This window comes from Kluyveromyces lactis (genome assembly GCF_000002515.2).
Source record: "Kluyveromyces lactis strain NRRL Y-1140 chromosome F complete sequence".
In the NCBI taxonomy this organism is placed as follows: Eukaryota; Fungi; Ascomycota; class Saccharomycetes; order Saccharomycetales; family Saccharomycetaceae; genus Kluyveromyces; species Kluyveromyces lactis.
In genome coordinates this window covers 1-25766 of record NC_006042.1, presented here as the reverse complement: position 1 = coordinate 25766, position 25766 = coordinate 1, and the positions used below count along the sequence as shown (strand labels likewise).

At 39.2% G+C, this 25766-nt stretch overlaps 12 protein-coding genes across 12 annotated transcripts, besides 1 other annotated feature; 5 read left to right on the top strand and 7 right to left on the bottom strand.

Annotated features, from left to right (window-relative positions):
- Positions 1 to 1026: 1026 nt before the first annotated feature.
- Positions 1027 to 2679, top strand: NDD1 (Ndd1p; the record flags this gene model as incomplete). Its single annotated transcript, XM_455097.1, has 1 exon — positions 1027 to 2679. The coding sequence occupies one exon, from the start codon at positions 1027 to 1029 to the stop codon at positions 2677 to 2679; it is 1653 nt and encodes a 550-aa protein (XP_455097.1).
- A 576-nt stretch (positions 2680 to 3255) lies between these two features.
- Positions 3256 to 5643, top strand: GPB1 (Gpb1p; the record flags this gene model as incomplete). The annotated part of the gene is made up of 1 exon (XM_455096.1): positions 3256 to 5643. One exon carries the CDS (start codon positions 3256 to 3258, stop codon positions 5641 to 5643), a length of 2388 nt encoding a protein of 795 aa, XP_455096.1.
- Positions 5644 to 6316: 673 nt separating this feature from the next.
- On the top strand, positions 6317 to 6721 carry RPS12 (40S ribosomal protein eS12; the record flags this gene model as incomplete). The annotated part of the gene is made up of 1 exon (XM_455095.1): positions 6317 to 6721. One exon carries the CDS (start codon positions 6317 to 6319, stop codon positions 6719 to 6721), a length of 405 nt encoding a protein of 134 aa, XP_455095.1.
- Positions 6722 to 6972: 251 nt separating this feature from the next.
- On the bottom strand, positions 6973 to 8085 carry RAD17 (Rad17p; the record flags this gene model as incomplete). The annotated part of the gene is made up of 1 exon (XM_455094.1): positions 6973 to 8085. One exon carries the CDS (start codon positions 8083 to 8085, stop codon positions 6973 to 6975), a length of 1113 nt encoding a protein of 370 aa, XP_455094.1.
- Positions 8086 to 8229: 144 nt separating this feature from the next.
- On the top strand, positions 8230 to 8700 carry PEX22 (ubiquitin-protein transferase activating protein PEX22; the record flags this gene model as incomplete). The annotated part of the gene is made up of 1 exon (XM_455093.1): positions 8230 to 8700. The coding sequence occupies one exon, from the start codon at positions 8230 to 8232 to the stop codon at positions 8698 to 8700; it is 471 nt and encodes a 156-aa protein (XP_455093.1).
- A 928-nt stretch (positions 8701 to 9628) lies between these two features.
- Positions 9629 to 11248, bottom strand: KLLA0_F00286g (uncharacterized protein; the record flags this gene model as incomplete). Its single annotated transcript, XM_455092.1, has 1 exon — positions 9629 to 11248. One exon carries the CDS (start codon positions 11246 to 11248, stop codon positions 9629 to 9631), a length of 1620 nt encoding a protein of 539 aa, XP_455092.1.
- An 859-nt stretch (positions 11249 to 12107) lies between these two features.
- KLLA0_F00264g (RTA1 domain-containing protein) lies at positions 12108 to 13043 on the bottom strand (the record flags this gene model as incomplete). Its single annotated transcript, XM_455091.1, has 1 exon — positions 12108 to 13043. The coding sequence occupies one exon, from the start codon at positions 13041 to 13043 to the stop codon at positions 12108 to 12110; it is 936 nt and encodes a 311-aa protein (XP_455091.1).
- Positions 13044 to 15506: 2463 nt separating this feature from the next.
- KLLA0_F00242g (arsenic resistance protein) lies at positions 15507 to 16775 on the bottom strand (the record flags this gene model as incomplete). Its single annotated transcript, XM_455090.1, has 1 exon — positions 15507 to 16775. One exon carries the CDS (start codon positions 16773 to 16775, stop codon positions 15507 to 15509), a length of 1269 nt encoding a protein of 422 aa, XP_455090.1.
- Positions 16776 to 17068: 293 nt separating this feature from the next.
- Positions 17069 to 17482: a long terminal repeat.
- An 11-nt stretch (positions 17483 to 17493) lies between these two features.
- KLLA0_F00220g (uncharacterized protein) lies at positions 17494 to 17934 on the bottom strand (the record flags this gene model as incomplete). The annotated part of the gene is made up of 1 exon (XM_455089.1): positions 17494 to 17934. The coding sequence occupies one exon, from the start codon at positions 17932 to 17934 to the stop codon at positions 17494 to 17496; it is 441 nt and encodes a 146-aa protein (XP_455089.1).
- A 1084-nt stretch (positions 17935 to 19018) lies between these two features.
- KLLA0_F00176g (uncharacterized protein) lies at positions 19019 to 19237 on the top strand (the record flags this gene model as incomplete). The annotated part of the gene is made up of 1 exon (XM_455087.2): positions 19019 to 19237. The coding sequence occupies one exon, from the start codon at positions 19019 to 19021 to the stop codon at positions 19235 to 19237; it is 219 nt and encodes a 72-aa protein (XP_455087.2).
- Positions 19238 to 19923: 686 nt separating this feature from the next.
- Positions 19924 to 21447, bottom strand: KLLA0_F00154g (MCT family MFS transporter; the record flags this gene model as incomplete). The annotated part of the gene is made up of 1 exon (XM_455086.2): positions 19924 to 21447. One exon carries the CDS (start codon positions 21445 to 21447, stop codon positions 19924 to 19926), a length of 1524 nt encoding a protein of 507 aa, XP_455086.2.
- An 800-nt stretch (positions 21448 to 22247) lies between these two features.
- KLLA0_F00132g (uncharacterized protein) lies at positions 22248 to 23294 on the bottom strand (the record flags this gene model as incomplete). The annotated part of the gene is made up of 1 exon (XM_455085.2): positions 22248 to 23294. One exon carries the CDS (start codon positions 23292 to 23294, stop codon positions 22248 to 22250), a length of 1047 nt encoding a protein of 348 aa, XP_455085.2.
- Positions 23295 to 25766: the final 2472 nt, after the last annotated feature.

The following is a 25766-nucleotide window of genomic DNA, read 5'->3' as shown; positions in this document are numbered from 1 at the left end:
TTTACATTGGTGTAGTACTTCTATGCGTAGAAAAACTTGAGGATTCAATGAACTCCGTCATGTAAATTCTAATGTATATCGGATACACAGTATCGCATCGAATAAAGCCCTTCTTATCTGCGGTATAAACGAAAAAACGCTGCAGAACCTTTTCTACTGACATTTCAGATCCCGGCTGGAATACAGCTATAACCACGACATGGTTCATTATTATTTACATATTTTTTCGCGTCGCATTGTAACCGGGTAATTAACAGTTTTTCGCTCCCCTCTTTGTGGGTCCATCTCATAGCCCCGTAGTTTCTGCATCTGTTAATAGCATTTTCTGTGATAAAAATAAAAAAACAAAACAAAACGAAACAAAACAAATGTAAGCTAAGACAACCTTCAGCATAACTCTCAACCTGGCTATCGATATTTCATGGAACAACTGTTTCAATTCGTGGACGTTTAACTGAGTTTAATTCTGCCTACCCGGTAATACTATATAATTCCCAGAAGCTTGAAGATATTACAACAGAGGGGAATAGCAAACAACCATCATTTACGCATAAGTGATACAAAAATCATACTTTATATCCTCTGCTAGTTAGCTTATCTTTGGAATTTGTTTACGAAACCGTTGCATTGGAACACTACTACAGATTCACTATTTGATTTAAGACTGTACGTTTATCTATTTCATCAATCGTCATACCCATAGAGTAACAGTACGCGTGTGGTGGGATCCTTATTTCAGGTTTAGTTCAGCACTGTGACTTTCCTTTCTCCTCTCGTTAAAGACAAAAAGAAGCATTCGCTTGGATTCAGATTACACTCTGTATCGTTTTTTGTTTTTCAATTTCAAGATACAGTTTGACTATTGTGTTTATATTTAAACAACTGGACATCTCTCTTTGTTTCATTTGAATTTTTTACATTGCAGCCAACTACGCCTTCATTTCATTTCTCACAACGACATTCGTTTACCGTAACAATAAATCAAGAATATTATTACCAGTGCTACCAGTGTTACCAGATTTCCAGATGAATTCAAGGGACGAGGAAGCCAATTACTTGACAAGTCCTCATATCTACCGGTCAAATGCAGGGCAAGAGCAGCTTGGTACTAAATATGCCTTCAATAGTCCGCAACCAATGCAACACACATTACCAACTCCATACACCCTTAATCAGAACAAACTGGACCATATAAACGCTGTTGAAAGGGATAATTCCGATTTGAATGATTACTCATTGGTTGAAAATAGCATGCTGAATCATCGCAATCACCAGCGTCATCACCAGCACAGCCATCGACCCACCGTTGATCCGAACACTAGCTCCAATGATATCGATGTCAATAGTAGTCAAATATTAACTGATGGTGATAACTCTATCAATGCTGAATTTACTGGTACGACACATAGTTCAACATCACACGACGTTGAAGTGCTTCTGTCATCCTCGAATTCGAGAGCCTCCGCCTCCATTGTTACAGGTTCCAATCAAGGTTCTACCATCCAGACATCAGCAAACTCAACAGAAAGAAATGGGAAGTCATCTATATCTTCATCCTCATCATCATCGTCAGCGGCAGCAACTAGAACAGCAATCACTGGAAATAACATCTCTCAACCAATCTTACCTGATATAAATGAACAACCTTCCTCTGTGTTGCATTTCGGAAATTTTGCAAACGAATTATTGCTTGCGAGTCCTGAACAATTCAAAGAATTTTTGATGGACTCACCAGCAGGTTTAAACTTTTGGCAACAAAGACAAACTCCCGCCAAGACACCTCTTAAATTTGTCACTAATAATACGAATTTAACCCATCAACAAAATAACACAGGATTGATGAATTCCATTCACTCTCCATTGCAAAATATTGATGTAAACCTCATGTTCAATTCTGCTTCCAAGACTTCATTGTCTCCGCCTCGAAAACAGATGTCCTTGACGCCATACGGCAGAAGGATTTTGAATGAAATGGGAACACCGTTTACCAAAATGATGCAACCAATTTCTTCGAACAACAGCGCATTGGTTGACTTTCATCGTGCCCGAAAGCATAACTTACAGTCTACACCTACTTCAAGACCAGCTTTAAGGAATGAAAGCCCTGGATCGAAGCTATATTGCTCATCCCCTACCACCATCCAACTTCATTCGTCAGGTGTCAAATGTTCGCCTGAAAGAGATCCAAACATCGATGAGAAACTATTTCACCTTCGAGCATCACCGACACCTAAACTATCCCTAAATAAAAGTGAGAAGTTCAGACTTGACCCAAGTTTTGAACTACCGAAAATGGGATCCTTCAAAGAAGGGCTCACAATTCCGTCATTAAGAGCACCGGACACTAACAACCAACCAATTAACATTAATAACGCTAATATACATTCCAGTATGGGTACAACACATGACATATCATCTACTTCGGAAAAAGTAAGAAAACCAAAGCTTAACAGAAATGGGAATAAAAACAAATCTAAGACAAATCAATTAATCACAAAACAGAGGTTCCAAATTATAATGACCGATACAACCAGTTTTAATTCGGATGACGGAGTTACTTCGAATAATCAAGCAAAATTAAAGAGATCTCGTTCGGTTATTGTACCTGGAGAAGTTAAGAAAAAGAAGAAAAAGAAGAAAGTCTACGAAACTTCTAATATCATACCTAATTCTCAATAAAAGACAGCATAATCGACAAAAAAAAAAGGGAAATTAAATCAATGTGCTTTCCCCATACTTTCAGCAAGGAACAATGCTTGCACTTTTCCTTATTCATGTTTTATATCTACCTTATCCTTTCGCACGCCTCGCAGCTTTTGACTGAAGGCTTCGTTTTTATATTTTCATATTACTCTTCAATTCTTATGTACATCTCAAAGCATCTATATTAGTTTGTGCCGTTTCGTTTTCTTCCCAATAAAGTTGGTGATAATTCAATAAAAAAAAAAAAAAATTGGTATTCACCATCCAAAATCAGGCTATCTTGTGAACTAACTTACAAGGAGTTCATTGTATGTTGCAAGAACCTGCAATTTATGACTGCTTTGATTACAAAATCCTGCCCAGTAGCCGTGCCTTACGCCCTTCAAAATAAATAATTCCCACTTGAAAAACAAAAGACAAAAAGAAAAACGAACAATAAATATTACAATCCGCCCCCAAATCAATTAAGGAACAGTCGAATAAACTTTAAAATAAAGGGAACCTCAGATAAAGCTATTGCATAGTTTGTCAGCTCCAAATTCATCGTTCAATATGGAAGCTCTTGATCCTCTTAGTCAGGATCCCAGGCCATCTGAGGAACGTGCCATTAAAAACGATCAACCTTACCATTTAAATTATGAATGGAACGACGTCCCATCTACATTCAAAACAATCAATAAGGATGGTCAATACAAACAATTTTCTCCAATTCCTTATATCACTAGTTATATTCCTACATTGAATACGCCTGCTGCTACCGCGGAGCTTATGAAGGAAGAAAGGGAAGTAAATCTACAGAAATTAAGGAATTACTATCATAAGGAAGCATTGGACTCTTTGGCAACACGGAAAGATAGCTATGTCTCTCAAAGTACCAATTCGCCTCAGAGCAGATCTTCAAGACGTAGGACCTCACTATCCCATAGATTCTCATCATGGAACATGGATCGTCTTCCTGAAGAGCAGAAGTCCACAAATTCTTTTAGCATTGACACTACTCAGGAAAATCAGGCCACTGAGGCAGCAAAGGTTTACATTAAGTACCGTCAGAAATTTTCATCGAACTGCGACTCTTTTTCTTCCGGTGAGATATCTGAACGTGAGGAAAATATGTGGGTGCCGATTGCTAGGTGGCAACCAAGCTCTCCGGACATGGAGCCAAAGCTGTACACATCCTATAAAATCAAACTCAACGTTCCTTATTCAGAAACATGTCCAATTACTATTACTAAGCTGTATCCCCCAATTTTTAGTGACACTAGAGTGCCTGCCCTAACATATCATTCCATTGTTAATTTGGATAGCTGTTTGTATATTTTTGGAGGAATGTCACCATCCTATTCTTTCTCCGAAGTTTCCCCGGACTTATCCAGTTTTCACGTAGACGGAATAAAACACCTTCCGCCTCCATTAGACGAAACAATCATTAATAACCCGGCTATGCTTCCAAGTAATAAGTTGTACACATTTTCTTATACGTCAACAAAGTGGACTGAAGTGAATGCCACAGGACAGATCCCTCCCGCTTTAGTTTGTGTCCAGGGCTCTATTTTAACCGACAGGCATATATTCTATTATGGTGGCTTTGAAATAAAACACGAAGTTTCAATTGATCCTAAAACAAACGAATACTACATTAAAAAGCGAGCAATATTGAACGATACTGCATATATATTGGACACTTTGTGCTACAAGTTCACCAAATTACAGCTTGTTGCGCAACCTACAAAATACGTGAAATATCCGAATACAGTCCCCAGATTTGGACATCTACAGGTTTCATTGAAAACACACACCCATAAATCTACCAGAAGTTCAACATCAGGTACTGATTCTCCCCCTTCTTCATTGTCATCCTCAACAGCTGAAAAGAATTCCTCTACTAATACTTTCGAAGACCCTATGATGAATTTTGTATCCTCATCAATGGCATTGAGTTCCGATAATATCATTTCCCCAACCTCATCAAGTTCACCCGGTGTTTACAGCATTTTAATTATGGGTGGTTATAGAGAAGGCGGAGATGGCAAGTTCATACCGATATCCGATTTATGGAAGGTCGAAGTGACCGTCCTATCTCGGGGCAAACGTAACTTTTTGAAGTTTGCTGACACCGCATTAGTGACAATAATATCTAGATTACCACAAAACGCAGTTGATGAAGCATTTCTGAGGGACTATTACAAAAAATGGCCTTTACCTAGAGGTTTTATGGCATCTTATGTCGTAGATACAGACTCTTTGAGTCCGAAATCTATGGACGCAGATCTGTTAGACAGACTAATGCATAATTTCAAAATAGTTGACAATATTAACGATGAACCCGTTGTAAACGAGCCGATGATTCCAGGAAGAACCATGAATTCCAGCACTAGTCCCAAAAGATTAAATAAGTCGCTAATAATACATGGAGGTTCCGCAAATAAGTTTATTCACGGTGATATGTGGTGTTATGATTTAGATGAGGGAACTTGGACAAAACTATCATTGAAAGCCAAGGACAAAGAGACCGGAGAGCTCAAAATAGTTGAATTTCCTCTTACGGGACACACTTTTGTACATAATAAACAGATCACCGTGGTAATTGGAGGATTGAGCCAAAAAGACGTGGATTCTTCTTTATACTGGAAAGACTACAAGTATGACGAAAAACATCAACATCCCATGCATGATACCGATGGAACCTTCACGTTCATCAGTTTACCATCTCGGGTAATTAGAAACTTCGAAGTTGTTAACATCATGAATAGAGCCAGAACAAAATATACGGAAGATATGCCTTTGTCTGCGCTGAGACTATCATGTAATCCCATCGTCTACGATCAAGACTACATATGGACGGTAGGAGGTCTTATAACGGATACGGAAAGCTGTGATGTTTTCCTACGTGGTGCAATATCATTGGTAAACTTACCATTGATTGATATCCCAGGTGTATAATGACGGACTTTTCAACGGAGATATGCTGAAAGTATTTATGACATCCGTACTGTCTGCAAACAGCAGTTCAAATTCGTGAATCGTCAGAGTTGACAGAACGACTACTAGACTATAGCGCTTATTGATATTTAAACTACGAAGCGCGACCCATGCTGTTGTATTCATCACTTCTAATCTTAATGAAAAGACTTGAACAAGATTAAAATACCAGTGACTGTCATATTTGTTTGCACCCGTACATATTCCAAAATCCTCCTCAAATCTGAAGAAAACTAAAGAATTTCCAAATATGGCATCTACACGTCAACATAGTACGCGCCACCACGGACTAGTCTTAAGAAAAATGTTCACGAAAACACCTGGACATTACAGCGAAAGAAAAGGACGCAGTTGTTCTGCCCTCCGCTGTCGTCTGTTGATTCTGAAATATCTTAAGTGTTGAACGTATATAGTGCGCTAAACCTTAAAGTTATTTTTCACGGTGAATGGTGGAAGCTTTATATTTTGAATTCCCATGATTTAAGCTAATATGTTGAAGAGTATTGAATAAAACGTTTCGGATGGTCTTCTTATTAGTTTAGTATGTTTTTAGTTTTATGTTATTCTAAAGTCTTCACGGAGCAGTACCACTGTCGAAGAAGTCAATACTTTAGAAAATTTTATCAAATTAGAAATGTCTGACGTTGAAGAAGTCCAACAAGTCCCAGTCGCTGAATTGACCATCGAAGATGCCCTAAAGGTCGTCTTGAGAACCTCTTTGGTTCACGATGGTTTGGCCAGAGGTTTGAGAGAATCTGCCAAGGCTTTGACCAGAGGTGAAGGTCAACTAGCTGTTTTGGTTGAATCGGTTACTGAAGAAGCCATCAGCAAGTTGGTCCAAGGTTTGGCCACTGAAAACAACGTTCCATTAATCAAGGTTGCTGATGCCAAGCAATTAGGTGAATGGGCCGGTTTGGGTAAGATCGACCGTGACGGTAACGCCAGAAAGGTCGTCGGTGCTTCCGTTGTTGTTGTTAAGAACTGGGGTGCTGACACCCAAGAAAGAGAAATTCTTTTGGAACATTTCAGCCAACAATAAATGAGTGGATTTTGAATCTATGTTCAAATCCAATTTAACGCTTCTGTTTTACTCATTTTTCTCATACTCAACAATAACATAAACAGATTTCTTCATGGGAATATGGACATTGTTTGGTTTGATAAAATGCTCTATTTTATAGTTTGTATATATATTCTAGGGTATCTATATGTTTACAAATAGTTTCCATCTATACCTAAAATGACGTTAATTCCAACCTGATTAATTCAGCTTGTCGAAGCAGGGTTGCGCTAGAAGAATAGCGGCAAATCTTGCGAAGCAGCTTCATACCCGTCACTATTTTCCTCTTCTTTATCGTCATGTGCAGTTTTCTTCGGCGGTTGTTGTGTATTGGGAAGGAAATTATGGCGCGATTCACTTCCCATATATTCAATCATCATTACTTTTATCTCATTTACGTCTGGAAGCTCTGGAAGAGCTTTCTCAAGCATGCATATCTCAATAATTATCCCAGGATAATGACTTGGTAGATTGTTACCTGAAATGGCTCTAGTCCTCTTATACTCCTGGTCATTAGGTCTTAGTATATCCTTCGTTTCATTCAATATATTAACAGTCATCAAACCATGTACATCTCTACGTATCATGATTTTTGAAGCAATCCGAGCACTGGCTCGTATTTTGTCTAGCATTCCATAATCAAAAACACTTATCATTGGATGATCATATAAGAGGGTGGTTGAATCATTTGCGTATATTTCGAACTTCTCTAAAATCGATCTCTCATTAGGTAATATGATCTTAGATAAACCTTGTTGAGATCTTGAAATCAATGCGAATAAGGGCTTTTTGGTGGTTTCGTTATGTATCGCATAAAAATAGCAATCTTTGCATCCAATTTCCTTCAAATCGTGTAAGGCATTGTGTAAGACATCCCCTTTTATTATGCATTCGAATTGCAGTCGCGTTCTATCTAGTACCAACCCAGTGTTGTCTAAGTCTTTGAGCAGATATGTTGAGTATTCGACGCTTTCAGTGATCATGTTATCTTCGAATATTAATATGAATGGGGATCCATCCCCATTATATGTTAAAGTACACTCAATTATATCGTTCCGATCGTTACTGATATTCAAACTATCCAATACATGGTCAAGCCGCAGGGATACCTTGGTCAAAGATGTTTCAGTTATCGGGCTATAGTGAAAGGTTTGAAATAACTCCCGTGAAAGAACCAATTGGATCTTGATTACATGATTGTTTTCTTGGGCAAAGGACAAACCATTTTTATCTATGGTGATGAGCATTTCACCTTTCACTCCAAAAGGTGTTAAACAATTCAAAGCCGTCACAATATGATCCAAATGGACAGTCGTCGCATAAAAAATAGGAGAATCTATCATTGTGGGTTGCCGAAAGATTAAGGGTTCAAGATGTTGACGGTTCTCTGGTTTCTACTTATTTATGTATTGTACATACTGATATATTGTTTATAAAAACAAGTGAAATGGAATCAAAATCATAAATAGAAACCTCATTGCCATTATATGCGAGGAGATAAGGAAACCACCAATTGGCTAAACAAGTCCCTTATGAAGCAAGCCCGGCAAAAGAAGCTTTCGATTATAGCTGTTGGGGTATTATCGACAGTGGCAGTAACTGTAGGTTATTTATTATATCTGTATCGTGGCCAGCGAAACCCGAATATAAGAGACGTAAAACCAAAGTCGAAATGTTACGTTCTTACACAAGACTTGTTCGATAAGATCGAAAATTGGCAAGAAGAACTATCAAAAGACAGCGTAATGTTAGTTTTACCAGAAGTTGCCCACTTAGGAAATCATTTAAAGTTACAGCTATCGTCTATTGAACATAAGATTGTCATCTTTAACAATTCATCGGCCGTTTGGAGTGCAGTTAGGCATTTAAAGAAATACGAGTTGGTAATAAGTCGTGATAAGACTTCTGATATGCCAGTAGATCTCAGGAGGTATGTGGGACAGATTTCGCACATTTGAAATCTGAAATTTACATCAGTTTTAATGTATGCTATTATAATAGTACTATAATGTTTACATCGTAAACTTATCTCTAACAGAACTTCTGGCTGAATGAAATGGTTAGAAATCTACCATATTGAAATTTGCTATTGAACTGCAATGCATACTATGCTTGATGTTCGTGATTGTGTATTCTACAAATAAAGAGTACTCGGCTATAACAACAACATGCAAGCTGAAGGACTTTATTAAACAATCAAGTACTGTAAAAGCAGAAAGCCGACATACGCATTGTATCACCCGAAGAAGGTTACTAGATTTCTCACATCCTTACTCCTGCCTCAACATGCACTGGAATCAATATAAAAAAAAACAGCATTCCTTAACAGAATGGCCTCAATGATATAATATTAGGAACTGTCTTAGAGACAGGATGGTATAGCACAGCATAGGGCCGAAATAAAATGTTATCGCCAATTTCAAAACTGATCTTCATTACCTCTTTATTTTGGCGCTTATATAATTGATCCTAAGGACCAAAGGATAGTGCAGTGAAGTGTAGCAAGACAATGTTCTTTTGAGGAAATAATTGGACTGACAGTTATTAACTGATATTTCAGCAACTTAAAAGAAAGAGTGGCTTGTTAATGCTATTTGATATGCAGGATCAACAAAGCCATAGTAATAGCTTCCACGATAACACAAGAAATTTCTGCTTATGTGTCTTTGGAGCTATTTATGGATTGTGAAAGGCTCTATTCGTACTCGTCCACATAGCGATGCCCCATTTTCAAATATACAATATTTCCATAAAATGACGTTCTAGAAATGTGGATATATGCAGTTGAAAAGAACAGAGCTTTGGGTAAATTTGTAGAAATTGACGAACGATTTACAGAATGATAGTTGCTCCATCCCAAAATTATACACTCCTACTAAAGGTAACTCATAGTGGGTAGATAAATCTTTTGTTTTCAAAATCGGTAAGATCTAGCATGGCTAGATTAACTCTTTCGTTGACTCCTTCTGTGAAAGAAACAATACCAAAGTTGTCTTCTGGATGTTCTTGAACCCATTGATACCTTTCTTTGTTCCTTTTCGCCAAAATGTATCTGATTGTTAACAAAATAACAATATTAAGGAAGAATGAAACCACAATTTGAATAATCCAGGATGGATAGTATCTTGGGGCATCCTTTGGATTCCAGAGTTGAGGAGAAATGATGTTTGCAGCGCCATATGCCAACATAAACATTACGTTCCTGTAGAGTTTCTTGGTATAACCGGCTGCAGATGATGTCGTCCATCCCAAAGCAATAATGTATGTGATACCCTTTGAGGAGCCGGCTAAGATCATACAGGCTAACAACGCATATTTGTTGGACCAATCTATTGTAACCATCGCAATACTGGACGCAATTGGTAGAATCAGACAACCGGCTGCAATATAACCACTTTGATTTGGATAGTTGAGGATAACAAAAGCGAATATCAAGTACAGTAGAATGTCCCAAACACTCCCAGCCGCAGAAACCAATGAAGATCCTAGGTTGTCGACACCGATATCAACATACAATTGGTTCTGTTGGTATGTCAATGAATTTGACAGCATAAGAGTAAAACTTTGGAAAAAGAACAACCATGAAACTGGATCTTTGAATGTTTCATAAATTTGATATTTTTTGATTGTCTTCTGTTCAATTGATGATTCCGTTGACCGTTGCACTTGCTTTATAAGATAGACTTTTTCTTTTGTTGACAGAAACTTTGCGTTAGCAGGGTTATCAGGGTAGAGGAGTAAGACAATTATGGCAAGTATCAACGATAAACCAGCATTGATTGCCATAAATATTCTCCAAGGATAAGTGGATGTATTCGTATGCATCAATCCAAAAGAAATGAACGATGAAAGTAAAGGTGCTGCTGCTGTAGCTGCCCAAAACACTGGTTGAACAATTTCACGTTGCTCCGTAGTAAGGAACATACCAAGGGTAATCTCACAAGCAGGAACCACCACGGCTTCGGTGGCACCTAAAAAAAAACGACAAGCCATTAAACTACCATAATTATTACAGATTCCTGTCAACCCTACAATTATTGCCCAGGAGAAAATACTTCCAGCGAGATATTTTCCCAAGGGCAATTTTTGCATTAATATATGACATGGCCATTGAGCAATAAGGTACCCAGCGTAGAATATAGAATTTAAGTTGTTAAAGTCGCCTTTACTGATTCCTGTGTCTGTATAGATTCCAAGAATGGTAGTATAACCGATTGTTGATTTATCCATGAAAAGGATTAACGTAACAAGAATGGTTAATAGAGATACAGCAGCGAAGTTTTTCTTAACAAACTTTTTCTCTTCCTCCTCAGTAAGTGGTTCCACGGTAGATTCGTATTTGTCCATAAATTTAAGAAGTTCGTCAGCATCTTTGACATCAATTTTTTTTTCCTTTTTATCAATTGAATCTGAGCTAGTCTCAAATTCGGTGTATTTCCCGTTTTGCAATTTATCATCTTTATCGACTACTTCAGCATCTTCGTTTTCTATTTTCAATTCAGACATGGTAGTGTATTTTGCTTGTTTTCTATAGATGATAATTCTTTAAATCTTATATATTACGTATAAGAAAGAACAACCACACAGAATCACATATCATCTGTTAGAGAGGTCCTGACTTTATATTTGTTAAATTGTTGAAACAGCAGTATGGGTTATTGGCCCACATTGCTTGAGAGTCTCTGCAAAGACTCATTGTGTTTATCTATTTCAAAATTAGTAACTCCCGGGGTCTCTCACAAATGAAGTATTACGGTGAAGACAAAATTAAAATTATGAGATTGGTGTTACACTAGTTTAGTACGTGTTTGACTTGCTGGTAGTATTCATGGCCGTTGAGCGGTCTTAAACTTTCATCACTGTGACTTTGTGGAAAGAAAGAATATGTCTCGAAGACATTTTTACAAGGTTTGAAAAAATGCTTTTGATCGGCACCTGTAAGAGGACGCAGAGGTTTCTGTCCGACTACAGACCCTTAAAGAAAGATACGTAGCCTTTTGACATCTGTCAGGTTGGCTGTAAAAAAATAGACAGCAAAAAGTGTGGTCATCACAAAATGTGGAACTAACTATGGGTACAGTTACTGGCATATGCTAGATTTGTGGGGATAGTATACTGTCTGTACACCGTTGCAAATTTGGAATCGTGGTTCAGTACTGGAACAATTTCTGACTGCTGATGTTGGTAGTCAAAATATCGCGATCGGATAATCCTTTAAGAATTAGTCAGAAAATAGTAATATGACATTTATTCAATTTGTTTCTTATGTATCTGCTGCAACTACATAAAAATTCGTCTCACAATATCATACTTGGATATCAAAGTCCATTTCAAAAACATACACGAACTTTACTTGGGCCTTTGTTCACTTTTTATCAAAAGCTTCAGTTTGCATATAGCTGGCATCATCACCACTCTTCTCCTTGAAAGAATCAAGGAGTTTGACCTCATAAATGATCTTAAATATGTCTCCAAATTTGAAAGTAACGATCCATACCAATGAAGCAAGAATCATCATTAGCGCGTCAAACACGTACAAGAAGTACTCGTGACTGATAATGAAGCCTTTATTACCTTGAATAAATTCAATGGCACGTACAAGAGACCTGATCAGAATTAGTAAACTGATGCCCAGAAGTGTTAAGTTGAGCGTTCTCCAGTGAAGTGAAAGGTACGGAACAATAGCGCTAGTGCGCTTTACTCGAAGCAAGAAACGTAGCTCTGTGATCATGAAAAAACCGAAGACTGCAACCTGCACGAATAATCCAACAACGATGATGTTGGACCCAGTTTTTGATTCACTTGACGTGTCAGCATTGGCCATGATACCGGCACCTGCACCCTGCACAAAGAAACTTAAAACATCACCAATCACAAATATAGTTGTGCTCCAACGTGCAGGAACTATGGAAAGCTTCGTACATTGTAGATAATGTAACATTTGACCAAATACCATGTAAATCGTCGCAGCGAACAAAGCTGGCGCAACAAGAAGAAATACAGATTGGAGAATGTATGGCGTCAACTTGTCGGTATCATTCACAGACATGTACCGCATACCGTATCCAACAGCTTCTATGGCAATACCTACCAAAAATGGTAAAAATCTCAAAATGGTGAAGTTCCTAACTTTGCGTTTGTTACTGGCACTCATTTTGTCAAACCTTCTTACAGACGTAGCTATCATAATAATCATCGAAATAAATAACACGCCAAAAGTTGCACATACGGCTATGGCAGCTGCCTTAGAAGGGTCGTAACGGTACTTTTGAAAACTTTCACTTGCGTCTCCAGTAGCCATTGTTTCGATGAATATTGCTGCTGTTTAGTGATTTTCGTTGGATATTTTGTTTTGTTCAGCTATTCTGGACCCTCCGAAAGCAGAACATTGATCGTAAAATGTTGAACTTCCATGAGTGTATTTATATCTTAGGTCCGATACAACAAGGCAATGCCAATGGCAAGATGGATTGATTATCGATATGCTCCCCATAGGCAGATATGCGATGAAATGTGATTAGTTAGAGAAGCCCTGAACCATGCACAGTTCTAGCATCAAAGTAAGAAACAGGACCATGGATAGGGGTAGGGGCTATAGGAGGAATGCCGTGGAGATGTGGAAAGCTGCCATTGAACAGCTGATCACGGGACCAATGAAAACGGCGTCCAACATTCTTTTTTTTTATTCCTGCCGCTTTCCTGCGGCAGGAAAACTGCCAAAGTTCTAAGCCTTATGAAGAAATTCTTAGCCCTTTTCGAAACAATGTCAGCAGAAGAAAACAGACAAGTTAAGAAATAACGGGGGTACCAACAAATGTCGAGGCGCAATTTCCTGCACGCCCTTGAAGAGAAAATAAACAAGCCTTGTCGACTCATTGTGTCTATCAGTAGATCTTAGCCAAGAAAACAATGTTCCTATTGATCTTGAATATACTTCAAGGTAATGAAGCATGAGAATCGTAGGTACCTTGTATTAATTTGCAAAAGCCTCTTCAAATACGTAGCTCTCTGAATGCGGATCCTTTCACTGTGCTCAATCAAGTGTGGAACGCAATAGGTTCGTGTGTGGGGTGCTCTACGCACATCATCCGTCTGCACGCTTACAAAAGTATTTGCTCCTTCAGGAATTAGTCTGGGCATTGTCTTTCGCAGTTTTCGATGTACACAAAAGGGATCAGTAAGCTTATCTGTTAGCATTTTTTGGAAAAGAAGCGCTTTACAAAGGCAAAATCTTTTCAGCCTTTCAAAGTTAATCATTGTCTCAAAGCCTTGGTTCCCACATCTGTTCTTTCCAAACAAATTTCAACTTACGCTTCTCCTTGCCTTTGATACTTTTCTGAACTCTCAAATCCATGGATATACGACTCATCTCAGTACCCGATGCATTCATCAGAAAAATTCCCTTTGATGGGAGTTGGTAGAGGAGTAATTTACAGCTCTTGGGATGAAATTATTGAATTAATAACCTGAGCAGCTTCATTTGCTTACTGGCTGAACAAATTTTGGTGCATTTAATCAATATCGAGTGTTTTACCCTTTGAAATCCACCGGTTAAATCATCTCTGAAGTATTAGAGAAAAGAATAAAGGTTACAAATTTCGTGCTACTAGTTTTACTCGTTTCCCATATGTGTTATTGGGATTTCCTATGGTTGTCGCGCTGGGACCATTGGTGCATGCTGGGAACAACAAATACAAACATCCTTAAGTGATAAGTGATGAGCTGATTTAGCCTATAGTATTCTATTTGATTCGGTTCTCCTTGCAGATTATTCTAAGAGTTTGATTTTTGTTTTTTTGTGTTTTATTTAATTCTACGCTTCTGAGGATTTTGTCTGGTTTTCGTTTGAAAAAATCTGTCCAGTGAAAAAAAAATCCCACCAGTAAATACACCACATTGCTCAGGAAATCTTCGTTCATATCCTCTTTTACAATTCATTTCGGTAATTTGTCTATATGCTGGGTTTTTAGCTCTTTGAATTCGTAAATCTGTGAATGACCGGTCATCATTGTAGAGTCTTATACAGAAAGCTAACTTCTTGTCGTAACCACTCGAATTCAATAAAACATGAAGAGCGCACTCTATATCATCGATTGTCGGATAGTATGACGGATCACAGTTAAAATAGTTGGTGTAAATATCAGCTGCCACTCAACACCTGCAGCTTCATGAGAATAGACCGTACCAAGTTTGCATTCTCTCAAGGCAAAATAGTCATAGCACAGCTTCCATAAACTGTAATCAGTCGACAGCCCAAAAGAGCTCTGTTCGAAGTAATTTGGCTGTACTTTTGGGAATCGAGCCAAAATTTCATGATCATCTTCCACTGCTATGTGCGTCTGACTATGATCAGGATTTTGTTTTGTATCTTGTTGAGTATGGTAGCTTTGATTGGACTGAGAATATTCTTTCAAACAAGTGGTCTTTGAATCATTATCTGACGACGTTTACAAAACAACACTCGACAAAAATAGGATAACTATGAAAAATGTTCGATGTACGTCTAATATTATTTCAAGTGCGATCTCTACGTTACTAAGGTTTTTTGCCTTAGGTTCAACAGTTTACGTTTCTCTCTTGATTGATTAATGTATTTCTTTTTCAGTTTTTTCTCACTCCCTCAGATTCCTCAAACATCTCAAGTTTTTGTATTACACCACCGAAATGTATTCAAACTCTCCTTGTTGCACTGGATATTCATCATGTTTGGTAGTAGGGACTTGATCTAGAGGGTATGCTCATATTTGATAAATACTTTTATTTGCTAGCTTTCAGCTTTGAGTGGAACATCAGTCCTCCATATGAATCGTATCCGTAGATATCTAGCGAAAATGGCCAATATCATTAAGATAGGAACCTCCAACAATGGTCCAAAAGTTGCAGCTATGGCTTGCTGACTATCGTTTCCATAAATCGATATTGCAACGGCCAACGATAACTCGAAGTTGTTGGAGGCTGTTGTAAAACACTGTGTCATAGTTATGGGGTAGCTTGAACTGCAAGTCTTTTTCCCCCAATTTTTCTTTAGAAGAAGCTGCTCTTGATCGCATTCGCATTTTTCATCGTCACTGGGCTTTGTGTTCGTTAGATACCTCATGAGGACAAACGTGAAGCTCCAGGCGAGGATGAAGTATAAGACCAAAGGGATGAAACACAAGAAAGCGGATCCAATCTCATGAATGAACTGATACCCACGACTGACAAATAGGATGCAAATTGTATAGTGAAAGCCTATCATAGCCCATGGAGATATGTATTTGAGAATATGCTTTTCATAATTGTGTTTCCCAATACTGTAAACAAATATTAAACGAATTAGAATCCCACAACATAATGGTATTCCAAGAAATGCGCTAACGGACTTGGCCACCTCGCTAAACATTGCGTTGTAAGAACCCTGAAAATGGTCATTTGAAATCACGTAGCAGTATAGTAATTGTAAAGGCGCATATAGGACCATCTGCAATACCGAATTGCAAACAACCAAAACAACACACAAATCGTTATCACCACCAGCAATTTGGTTCCAAATCAATACCATTGCAATACATCTGGCGATTCCTATCATTATAATACCCTCACGATACTCTTTGTGCTCAAATAAGGCTAACCATGCCAAGGCCGTCATTAACAATGGTCCAAAAATCCAGTTGAGAATAAGAGATAGCAATAATTGCCTCCATACATACTTTTCCTTCAAGTATTTGTGTATAGACTCCCAAGACACTTTGCAAATTGGAGGAATCATCATGACAATCATCCCGATTGCAAGTGGTATGGAGACGTTCACCAAACTAGCATGGTTCTCAGCATCGAATGTGTGACGGGAGGACGGCACATAGACAGATATTAATATGGAAACTATCATACAGAGTAGAATGGTGAAGGGCAAAAGTAAATCTAGATAAGATACAGATTTGATGGTGCTATACACCATGGAGCGTGCTTTTTTCTGGCCGTCCAGAACTTCCGAATTTTGGGCATCTTCACCGCCCTTCAGAGTGTTCTCACCTGTGACAAAGAATTCTTTCATTGACCTTAGTGTTGTAATATTTTGAACAAAATCGTCGACAATACTTCCACAGACGTGTAATTGCTTGAGCGAGCTGTTCCTGTTTTATACAATGTCTCTCATTTTACACTAGTATTTTGATTAGAAATCAAGCTAAAAAATCAAAAGTTTAACACTGAGATAAGTATTTGATTAATAATCATTACCATAATCAAGAACATAATCAATAGCTGCCATGGTCCGCACATATACATCGACGAAGTAGAGTCTGTAGTCTTACTTGGAACCATAACACCTCACAACCAAGAACTTTATGTTGCACTGGATATTCATCAAGTTTGGTAGTAGGGGCTTGACCTAGAGGGTTAGTAGTATTGATGTAACTGGATGCCATTCTGACTTGTAGTTGTTAATGAAATAATCGGATAGTTAAATTGGTGATCGGTATACGAACTTCGACTAATTAAGTAAATTACTTACGGTGTTCCCCTTGGTTTCTTACATCTGACATATAAGTCACTGTAGAACAATAATTAATATGTCGTCAAATCCAGAGGGGAAAATTGGATGAAGTAACCTTCTACTTATATACTTGTTACATCTGATGTTCAAATAATGGTGCTGTAGCCTTGATGCTGATCCTAGTTGCTCTCAGCTCAACTTCTTATTTAGCAATGGTTCACTAAATGACGCCTTAGAAATACCCCTACAACCGCAAAGAAACAACATTCTTGTGCAATCAATTTTGTACAATTGATAGCGAGTCTAGCTCAACAGTGCCTGTTTCCCAGAAGGCATCAAGATCTGCCTGAATGTTTTCTCTCTTCTGCAGTTCACTATTCCAATTATCCACTGCAATACCAGAAGCTAAAGAATAAGCCAGTATCTTTGCTGTAGTGTTGCTGTCCAGATCTTTTGGAACAGAAACGAAAATTTCATCACCGCACGGCATAGCAAGTAATAAAGAATCCCAGTCATCTAACCATTCTGGAAGAGGGAGCTCAGAAACATCAATGGCATAGTTAGTGGAATTGAAACAAACTGAAGTGGAATTGGAAACCATATCGAATTCAAGTGAGTTGACAGCGGTGGAGTTTGCATCAGGCAGCGGAGCGGCTGCAGCCGGAGAAAGTAGCGAAAAGGACAATAAAACTTCCAAATAAACCAAGCTAATGTACATGGCGGCGGTATTAGATTATCTATACTGAGCGAAGTCTAAATGATAATATATAAACCGATCATCAAAAAATACTAAGTGAAGATACAGCTAAAGATATTACGACAGATCCAGTAAACAACACCTATTTTATATCTTTGGTAAATACGAATGAGTGTTTAGTGTTTGATACCTGACACCGGTACACATTCGTGCCAGGGACCACATTAAAGGAACTGCTACGTGTCATCATCGCTTACTGTTTGTGTATATCAGGTAGCGTAGGTGCCAAGCCTTTTTCTCAAAAGATCTACTTCCTCCGATACATGTTATCACGCGATGATAATTGCTCAAACAGAGGCTGTGGGATCATAACCAAGAAATACTGGTTGTTGAACCTCAAGGCAATCGAAAATATTAAGTCTAAGAGCTATGATCAGTGAAAATCCCAAAACACCCCAAATCATTATACCTAATACGGAATGAAAAGCAGTGCATAATCAGGATTTATTGTTAAAGGCTCCAGAAAACATGGATTAAGTTGAATTATGCTCAGCGACAAGTTCGCAGTGCCTAAAAACCAAGCTTGAGGATTATTTCCTCCAGAGATCACGTAGTACCATGAAAATTAAGTCTAAAAGCTGAACACACTTTCCCCGCAGCTTCTTCCTTCACTTCAACATTCTACGTTATTACCTGCTATTGCTAGCTCATGAAGGAATGAGATACAGGCAACGTCAAAAGTTGCAAAAAAGGGAAAAAGGAAACGAAAATAAACGCTGGACTGGTCTGCATGGTTCTGCACAGGTCTGACTAGCCACATACCGGAGCTTCGTTATTCTTTGACTTTTTCAATTTTCTTCATCTTCTGCTTTTATTGTTAGCCATTTTTTGCACTGCATTGAAAATGTAAGGAACGAATATATGCAGCAACGTAAGTGAAACAGACATCTACAAGATAAAACCGCATTCCCTCACATGTAAAAGGTATGTAGATATAGAAATGCCAAGATAATACAACTTGAAGCTTAAACTCTTCCAGCAACAATTATTTATTGCTGAAAGTTTCTGATTCAAGCAACCAAATAAGTCCGATAGCACAAATACGATGGTCAGCTGGGAATGTTTATTGCTTGCTAGTTCCATTCCGAATTTCCGTTTGTTCGATCAAAGTTTAGCTGGCGATACATTCACCGTTATCTCATCCGCCGACAACAGTAGTGGGTACTTTTTGAATGTGAGTGCGTACTTTGAAAACGGGTCATTTTACCGTTGGGAATCGTTCGCAACAGTTGCTGCAACTTCAGACTTTTTCGCTAGTCACTAACACTTTAATGTAGCTAATTTTATTGAAAGCGAGGAGGTACAAGCTAGTGTAAATGGTTCCTTTACAGAAACCATAGCCGAGCCCCACACATTAGTAGCTACTCCAAGTGGTTTGAAACAAAGAGCGATCAACAACTGTGGGCAATTCTGCGGTAAAACAGATCATTGCCGGGGCAGTAACAAGAGATGTCGAGGATGCCGTATTCTGCAATGGGCAATCGGTTTGTGGCAAAAGCATTGCGTTTTGTAATTGGTATTATGGGGCCTTAGCATTTGGCAGTTATCCGACAATGTTTCTACTCTCTTAAGAAAGGATTCGTTGATAGAACAAAATCTGATGCCTGTCATTTCAGCTTTGTGTTTAGGCAATGATGGAAAGCTCCGGGTATTAAATTCGAGGTTAGAGTTATTAGTGAATAATATTTACCATGTGATTCGATGCTTCTTCGACGTTTTCTTTGGTTTCTTCTATTTGGCACATTGGTTAATGTAGATCAATAACGAATAGGTTATCAACATCGAATGGGAGAGGGGACAAAGAATCCTCAGTTTATAAGCTTGGATTTGATGTTCAACTACTAGATGCTATATACTTTCTCCTGGACTACACTAGATTCAGCCATTCTTCCAATACTTGACTAACTGGAAAAGTCTCTACAACGTCTTGGAACAACACTGTCAAGTTTCTCACACCTTTCGATATAACTTGCCGTAGTGCGCCATTCCTTTCAGCGCATCGACAAGGTTTACCCTCAAATGTAGCTCACCATCATCGTAGCCAGTCTTTTCAACCAAACTTACTTTGTCGCGTGCGATAATAATACCGCGAATGCACCAAAGAGCTAACGCTGCCAACAGGTACGCTGTTCCACAGTAAACTGCCGTGTACAAGTAGGCGTTCTCCCCTGGCTTAACATTGTTCTTTGCAAGAGAAATACCAATTACAGGTGACACAATAGCACACACTCCAAGAAACATCCACACTACCGAATACACCGCTTCTAGTTTTGGCAAACCGACCAACCGTGTTATTATGGAAGTGAGTAGTAGCCATATTGATCCCATCAACATTCCCTCGAAGAGACCGAACACGACAACTGTTGCGTAATTTCTGCACGGAATCCACATTCCATAACACAGAATAGCTACAATCAGATGGCAGAACATCCCTGTTGTCACCGCTCCGAACTTATCGGCGGCAAGTCCCACAAGAGGTCTTCCAACAATGATTCCCACACATATAACACAGGACACCGCCGAGGCTTGTTTGGAAGTGTAGCCGAGAGAAATCGTAAACGAGAACAGAGAATAGACCTGAACAACATAACCAAGCATGGTGAAACACACCCAAAGGATCAATAACCATATCACTGGGTACTTGAACATATCCAGCGCCACTGCTGTTGTGGGCGTATCAGAATACTTCTGAACCTCGTCTCTTCTGGTTCTAATCAAAAGCACCGCTACAGTACTCAGCACTGAGCATATGATACATTGAGAAATCAACGCCCACTTGGAATCATAATTATCAATAATGCGTTGGGTGGAGAGGTTGAAAACGATTCCTCCAACCCCCGTACCGGCCACGGTAATCCCCAGAGCTAGGGATCTTTTCTTCCTAAACCATGGTGCGGCTATTGTAGTGTTTGGAAAGCATATTGCGCCTGTACCTATTGAGATGAACACACCTTGAGTCAGATACACCTGCCATAATTTGGTAGAAAAGGCAGCTAGTAACGCGGCAACATTCTGAATGACGATTCCAAGCGAAATGAGCTTCCTTGGTGAAGTGTTTATCAATATATAGTTGTACAAGGGAGAAAAAAGAACCCCAACACCAAAGCTCAATCCCCCAATGGCAGCATAGTCGAGTTTACCTCCAGTTTCGTATTTTCCACTATCCATGTAATATGACAAGTAAACACCGTAACCATACGACGCACCAGAGGTGCAGAAGTTTAACAAGAAGGATGAGAAAACCACCACCCAGCCATAGCCTCCATCTGGAACTTTTATTTTGTTGTAGCTATCATCCTCATCTTCTGGCACAGTCTCAAATTCATAAATAGTTTGCTCCTTTTCGAGTCTGCCAGGATCTTTCAATTCTCCTGCTGAAGAAATGTTTGAAGTTTCCAAGCTGGTAGCGGCCTCTCCTTTCTCTCTGAAGGTAGTATTATTCTCGGACATGATGCTCTGAAGAGTTGCACTCATTCAAGTTGTCCGAGGTTGTAAAGATAAAAACTGACCGTGAAGTATCCCGTCAGTTGGTGTGCAACGTCAGATTCTTTAGAGGTATATTTATATGTTTCCAGGTTAAGAAAAAAGAAGAAAATACATACCAACACGAGTAGAATCAAAAGAGATAGAGTCAAAATTTGTCATAAAAGATGAGATGACCCAGCAGAATATCTGCAGACATCAATACTGGTATTTTTTTCCAATAGATTGCAATACTGAGACGTTCGAACTTCGAGAGTTCGAGAGTGTGCTGTTGTCTCTGTGACAGACTTCGTCTCTCTCGACCGGTTGATGATTTACAGGTGCACAATTACCAGTTGCAGAGGGAAACATGTGAAAGGCCTTCCTCACCACCGGCCCTCATGCTGGTCATTTATGCAGTCGTGTTGTCAAGTTCTAGATCCAAAGATTCAAATTCACTCTTCTTTTTTCATCAAAATAAATGACTTTTTATTATCAGAGTGTTCCAATAGGAGAGAGTGATATACCTTATAACTCATCAGCGAATGTTCCGACGTATCTCCTTCGGAGTATAGCGTTATTCAGTAGCCTCATTACTAGGTACGGTAAGTATTGGGAGTATATAAAACTATTTGAGGGTACATGTCAGGGTTTGAAGTTAGTGGCTGACCTGCTCAATAGCAGTTAATCAAGTTAGAAATTCTTCACTCTGTCTGCCTACAGTAGAAAATTGAAAATTAATAATCTCAAAAAAAAAACCTGTAAAAAAAACTGTAAAACAAAATGAAAGAAGTCATAGAATGTGACGCAGCCTATACCATGCCGTCATGACTGGGAATTGAGTTGATCACGCGGGAGAGGTGAGCAGACAAATACTCGTAAGCCGTCACCGGAGGTGCCCCAATGCCATTAGAGTTACTCTCGATGACTCTACTTGGAACGGGATCTAGGGTAGTGTCTGCGTCAGGATGGGTAAAAAACACAATGGAGTATCTGTCACTGGATCTCGTTTCACCAGGGTCAATTTTCACTCTGTGTTTCGTGCTCCTAATAACGCCTTTTGTCCAAAAGCTCAACATGTCACCGAAGTTAACGACAATTGGAGGAGCCGAACCTTCGTATCTGGAAGTCAAAAACGGAACCTTTGTCCACTGGTCACAGCCCGGGTCCAATTGCACTTCCAGCCCTTGCTCTCCTTCCTTTTGAAGCAAGAGTGTCAATGCGCCGTAATCCGAATGAGGTCCAATTCTTAGCGTCGGGTCAATCCCAGAGCTGCCATCAACGCCATCATCCCTGAAAAGGGGATAGTGCAACAACCTCATGACACATCCGTTCTTCTTATCGTCACTGAACCTGGATACAAAGAAATCTTCTTGGATGATTCCAAGGGCTACCGTGAATAATCCCATGATATTCCTGGCCAGCTCATGGAATTTCTTGATGCTGTCAACAATTAAGTCATTGTGATAAGTAAACAATGGGGGAACTTCACCATGCTGCATACAATTTTCAGAAGTAGACCGCGATTGGCCGTTGTAAGTACCATTGCTGAAATTTATAGAACCAAAATTGTAGCACTCTTTGAAGTCTTTGGCCTTGCTGGGGTCCCCTTGTTCACGAGTATAATCAGTGTATCCATAATTCTTGGCGACATCGAAAGCATATTGCAGCTTTTCGTGGTGGGGAGTATTGGTGAAGTACTCCATGGATAAGCGAAACAAAGCATCTACTTGTTGTTGAGAAAAAGAGTGGCCGTCAATAAACAGAAAACCTTGAGTATTTGCAGCTTCTAATAGCAGACGTGAAGTTTCTTCTGCAGGAGCACACAAATCAATGACCTGGAAAGGGTGAGATGACATGTCTAGTAGATGTTTAGTAGATGTTAGTAGTTTGGTTTTGGACTTATTGCTCTGCAGTTTGAGTTTAGTTGATGAGTAAATTAAAGAATAATTAAAGTCGAGAACGACAGATTGTTTAAGTAAGTTCAGTTCGCCGGAAGTTGTCGTTGTGAAAAAGACATTATCTAGTCACGTGGTGCTGTGGCAGTTTCCAGTGATTCTGGAGACTGCGTTTCAGTAGATTTTTCAACTTTAGAAAAGGAAAAGAAGGTTTCAGATGGAAAAGTGAAAGGGAGGAGGGAGGAAGAAGAGGGAGGAAGAAGAGGGAGAGAGAGGGAGGAAGGAGAGGGAGAGAGAGGAATAGACGAGCAATTGATATAAACAGTAGAGTAGCAGTATACATTGAATAGGCAGTTCATAGTTCACAGTTCAGGAGATGATTCACGAGAGATAGTTGTTAGTAGAGTGTTTGCGGTGGTCACGTGTATGGAGAAGCGTATTCTATTCACAGAGGGAGAGGTCCTCTCTATGGAGGGATGATGGACAGGAAGTATGAAAATGAAAAACACTTCCTCTGGTTATCACGTGAATAAGTTCAGGAGATGATTCACGAGGATTGATTGATCGTGGTGAAAAATGAAAATGAAAATGGTTGAATCAGTCACGTGAATTCAGGAAAGGGCATCCAATTACAAGGGGGGACCCTTGTATTCAGCAATGATCCATCCATTTACAAGGGGGGCCCCTTGAGGAGGATGCTTGTGGTGGCAGGAATAGTGCAATGAAAAATGAAAATGGGATGGTTGAAGTAGTCACGTGTATTCAGTAATGGAGTACCCATTTACAAGGGAGGACCCTTGTGTTCAGCAAGATTCATCCATTTACAAGGGGGGACCCTTGTGGTAGCAGGAATAGTGAGTGCAATGAAAAATGAAAAAAATGAAAAAAATGGGAAAGCTGAGGGAGAGAGAGGGAAGAAGTGAGGAAATGGGACAGGGGAGAAGTGCCTAGCTCCGTGCCGTATGAAATGACAGAGATGAAAATGAAAAATGAAAAGCGAAAAAAAGGAAAATGAAACAGATTTGAAGGAAAGGGGTAACCCGGACAAAAACAGGATTGAAGTATGGATTGAGAATGGATGGGATGGGACAGGAGAGAACCACTGAGGTTCGTGCCGTATGAAACGATATAGAACAGAAGGTGGGTGAAATGGAAAAGCGTGGGTGGGAGAGGAGAGATAAGAGGCACGTGATATAGAAGAAAGCAGGGTAAGTATTAGGGTCAAGAAGTGAAGTAATTTTAAATGAAGTTTGGTGGCAAGAGAAGCAGAAATGGGAGATGTGGGATGGGAATTGTTTGTGCGGGTAACTGTAGTAGCTTAGGCACGGCCAGGATGAGATCAGAGGATAGGATAGGAATAAGGTTGATTAACATGGAGAAGTGTAGTTTAAGTGCGGGTAAGTAGTAATTGTGAAAAACAGTGGAGAATTCTGATATTCAGAGGGAGAGAGGGAAAGAAAGGTAGAATGAGAAGGGATGAAAAATGAAAGTGAAGAGAAGCAGGTGAAGAGAAGCAGGTGATGGGAAGCGGGAGATGGGAAGCGGGAGATGGGAAGCACGTGATTTATAATAAAGCAGGGTAACTAAGGAAGTGATGAAGTGAAGTAATTTGAAATGAAGTTTCATGGCAAGAGGAGCAAAAGTTGGAAGAAGTTGAAAATGGGTGATAATTGTGCGGGTAACGTGTGTATCCTATGCAAGGACCAGGCCCAGCAGGACCAAGCATTGGCCATGGCAAGAAGGTGGATTGACAAAGAAAATGTGATGGAAGTGCGGGTAAGGGGAAATGGTGAAAAACAGTCAAGAATACTGCCAAAAAAAGTATAAATTGAGGAATGAGAATGGATGAGAGTGAAAGGAGAAAGCGAAAGAGGAGAAGAGGAAAAAGAAATTAAAGTAAAAAACAAAGAAGCAAAATTACCGAAAGAGGAAATCCGTTTCGAGTGATTAGAAAAGAGAAAATGAGAAAATGAGAAAATGAGAAAAAGAAAATTACCAGAAGAGGAAATCCGTCTAGAGTGATTAAAAAAGAGAAAATGAGAAAATGAAAAAATGAAAAAATAAAAAAATGAAAAAAATGAAAAAAATGAAAAAAATAAAAGTAAAATTACCAGAAAGGGAGGAGCGGGGTGTACGGATTTGATTAGGTATGTGGTGTACGGATTTGATTAGGTATGTGGTGTACGGATTTGATTAGGTATGTGGTGTACGGATTTGATTAGGTATGTGGTGTACGGATTTGATTAGGTATGTGGTGTACGGATTTGATTAGGTATGTGGTGTACGGATTTGATTAGGTATGTGGTGTACGGATTTGATTAGGTATGTGGTGTACGGATTTGATTAGGTATGTGGTGTACGGATTTGATTAGGTATGTGGTGTACGGATTTGATTAGGTATGTGGTGTACGGATTTGATTAGGTATGTGGTGT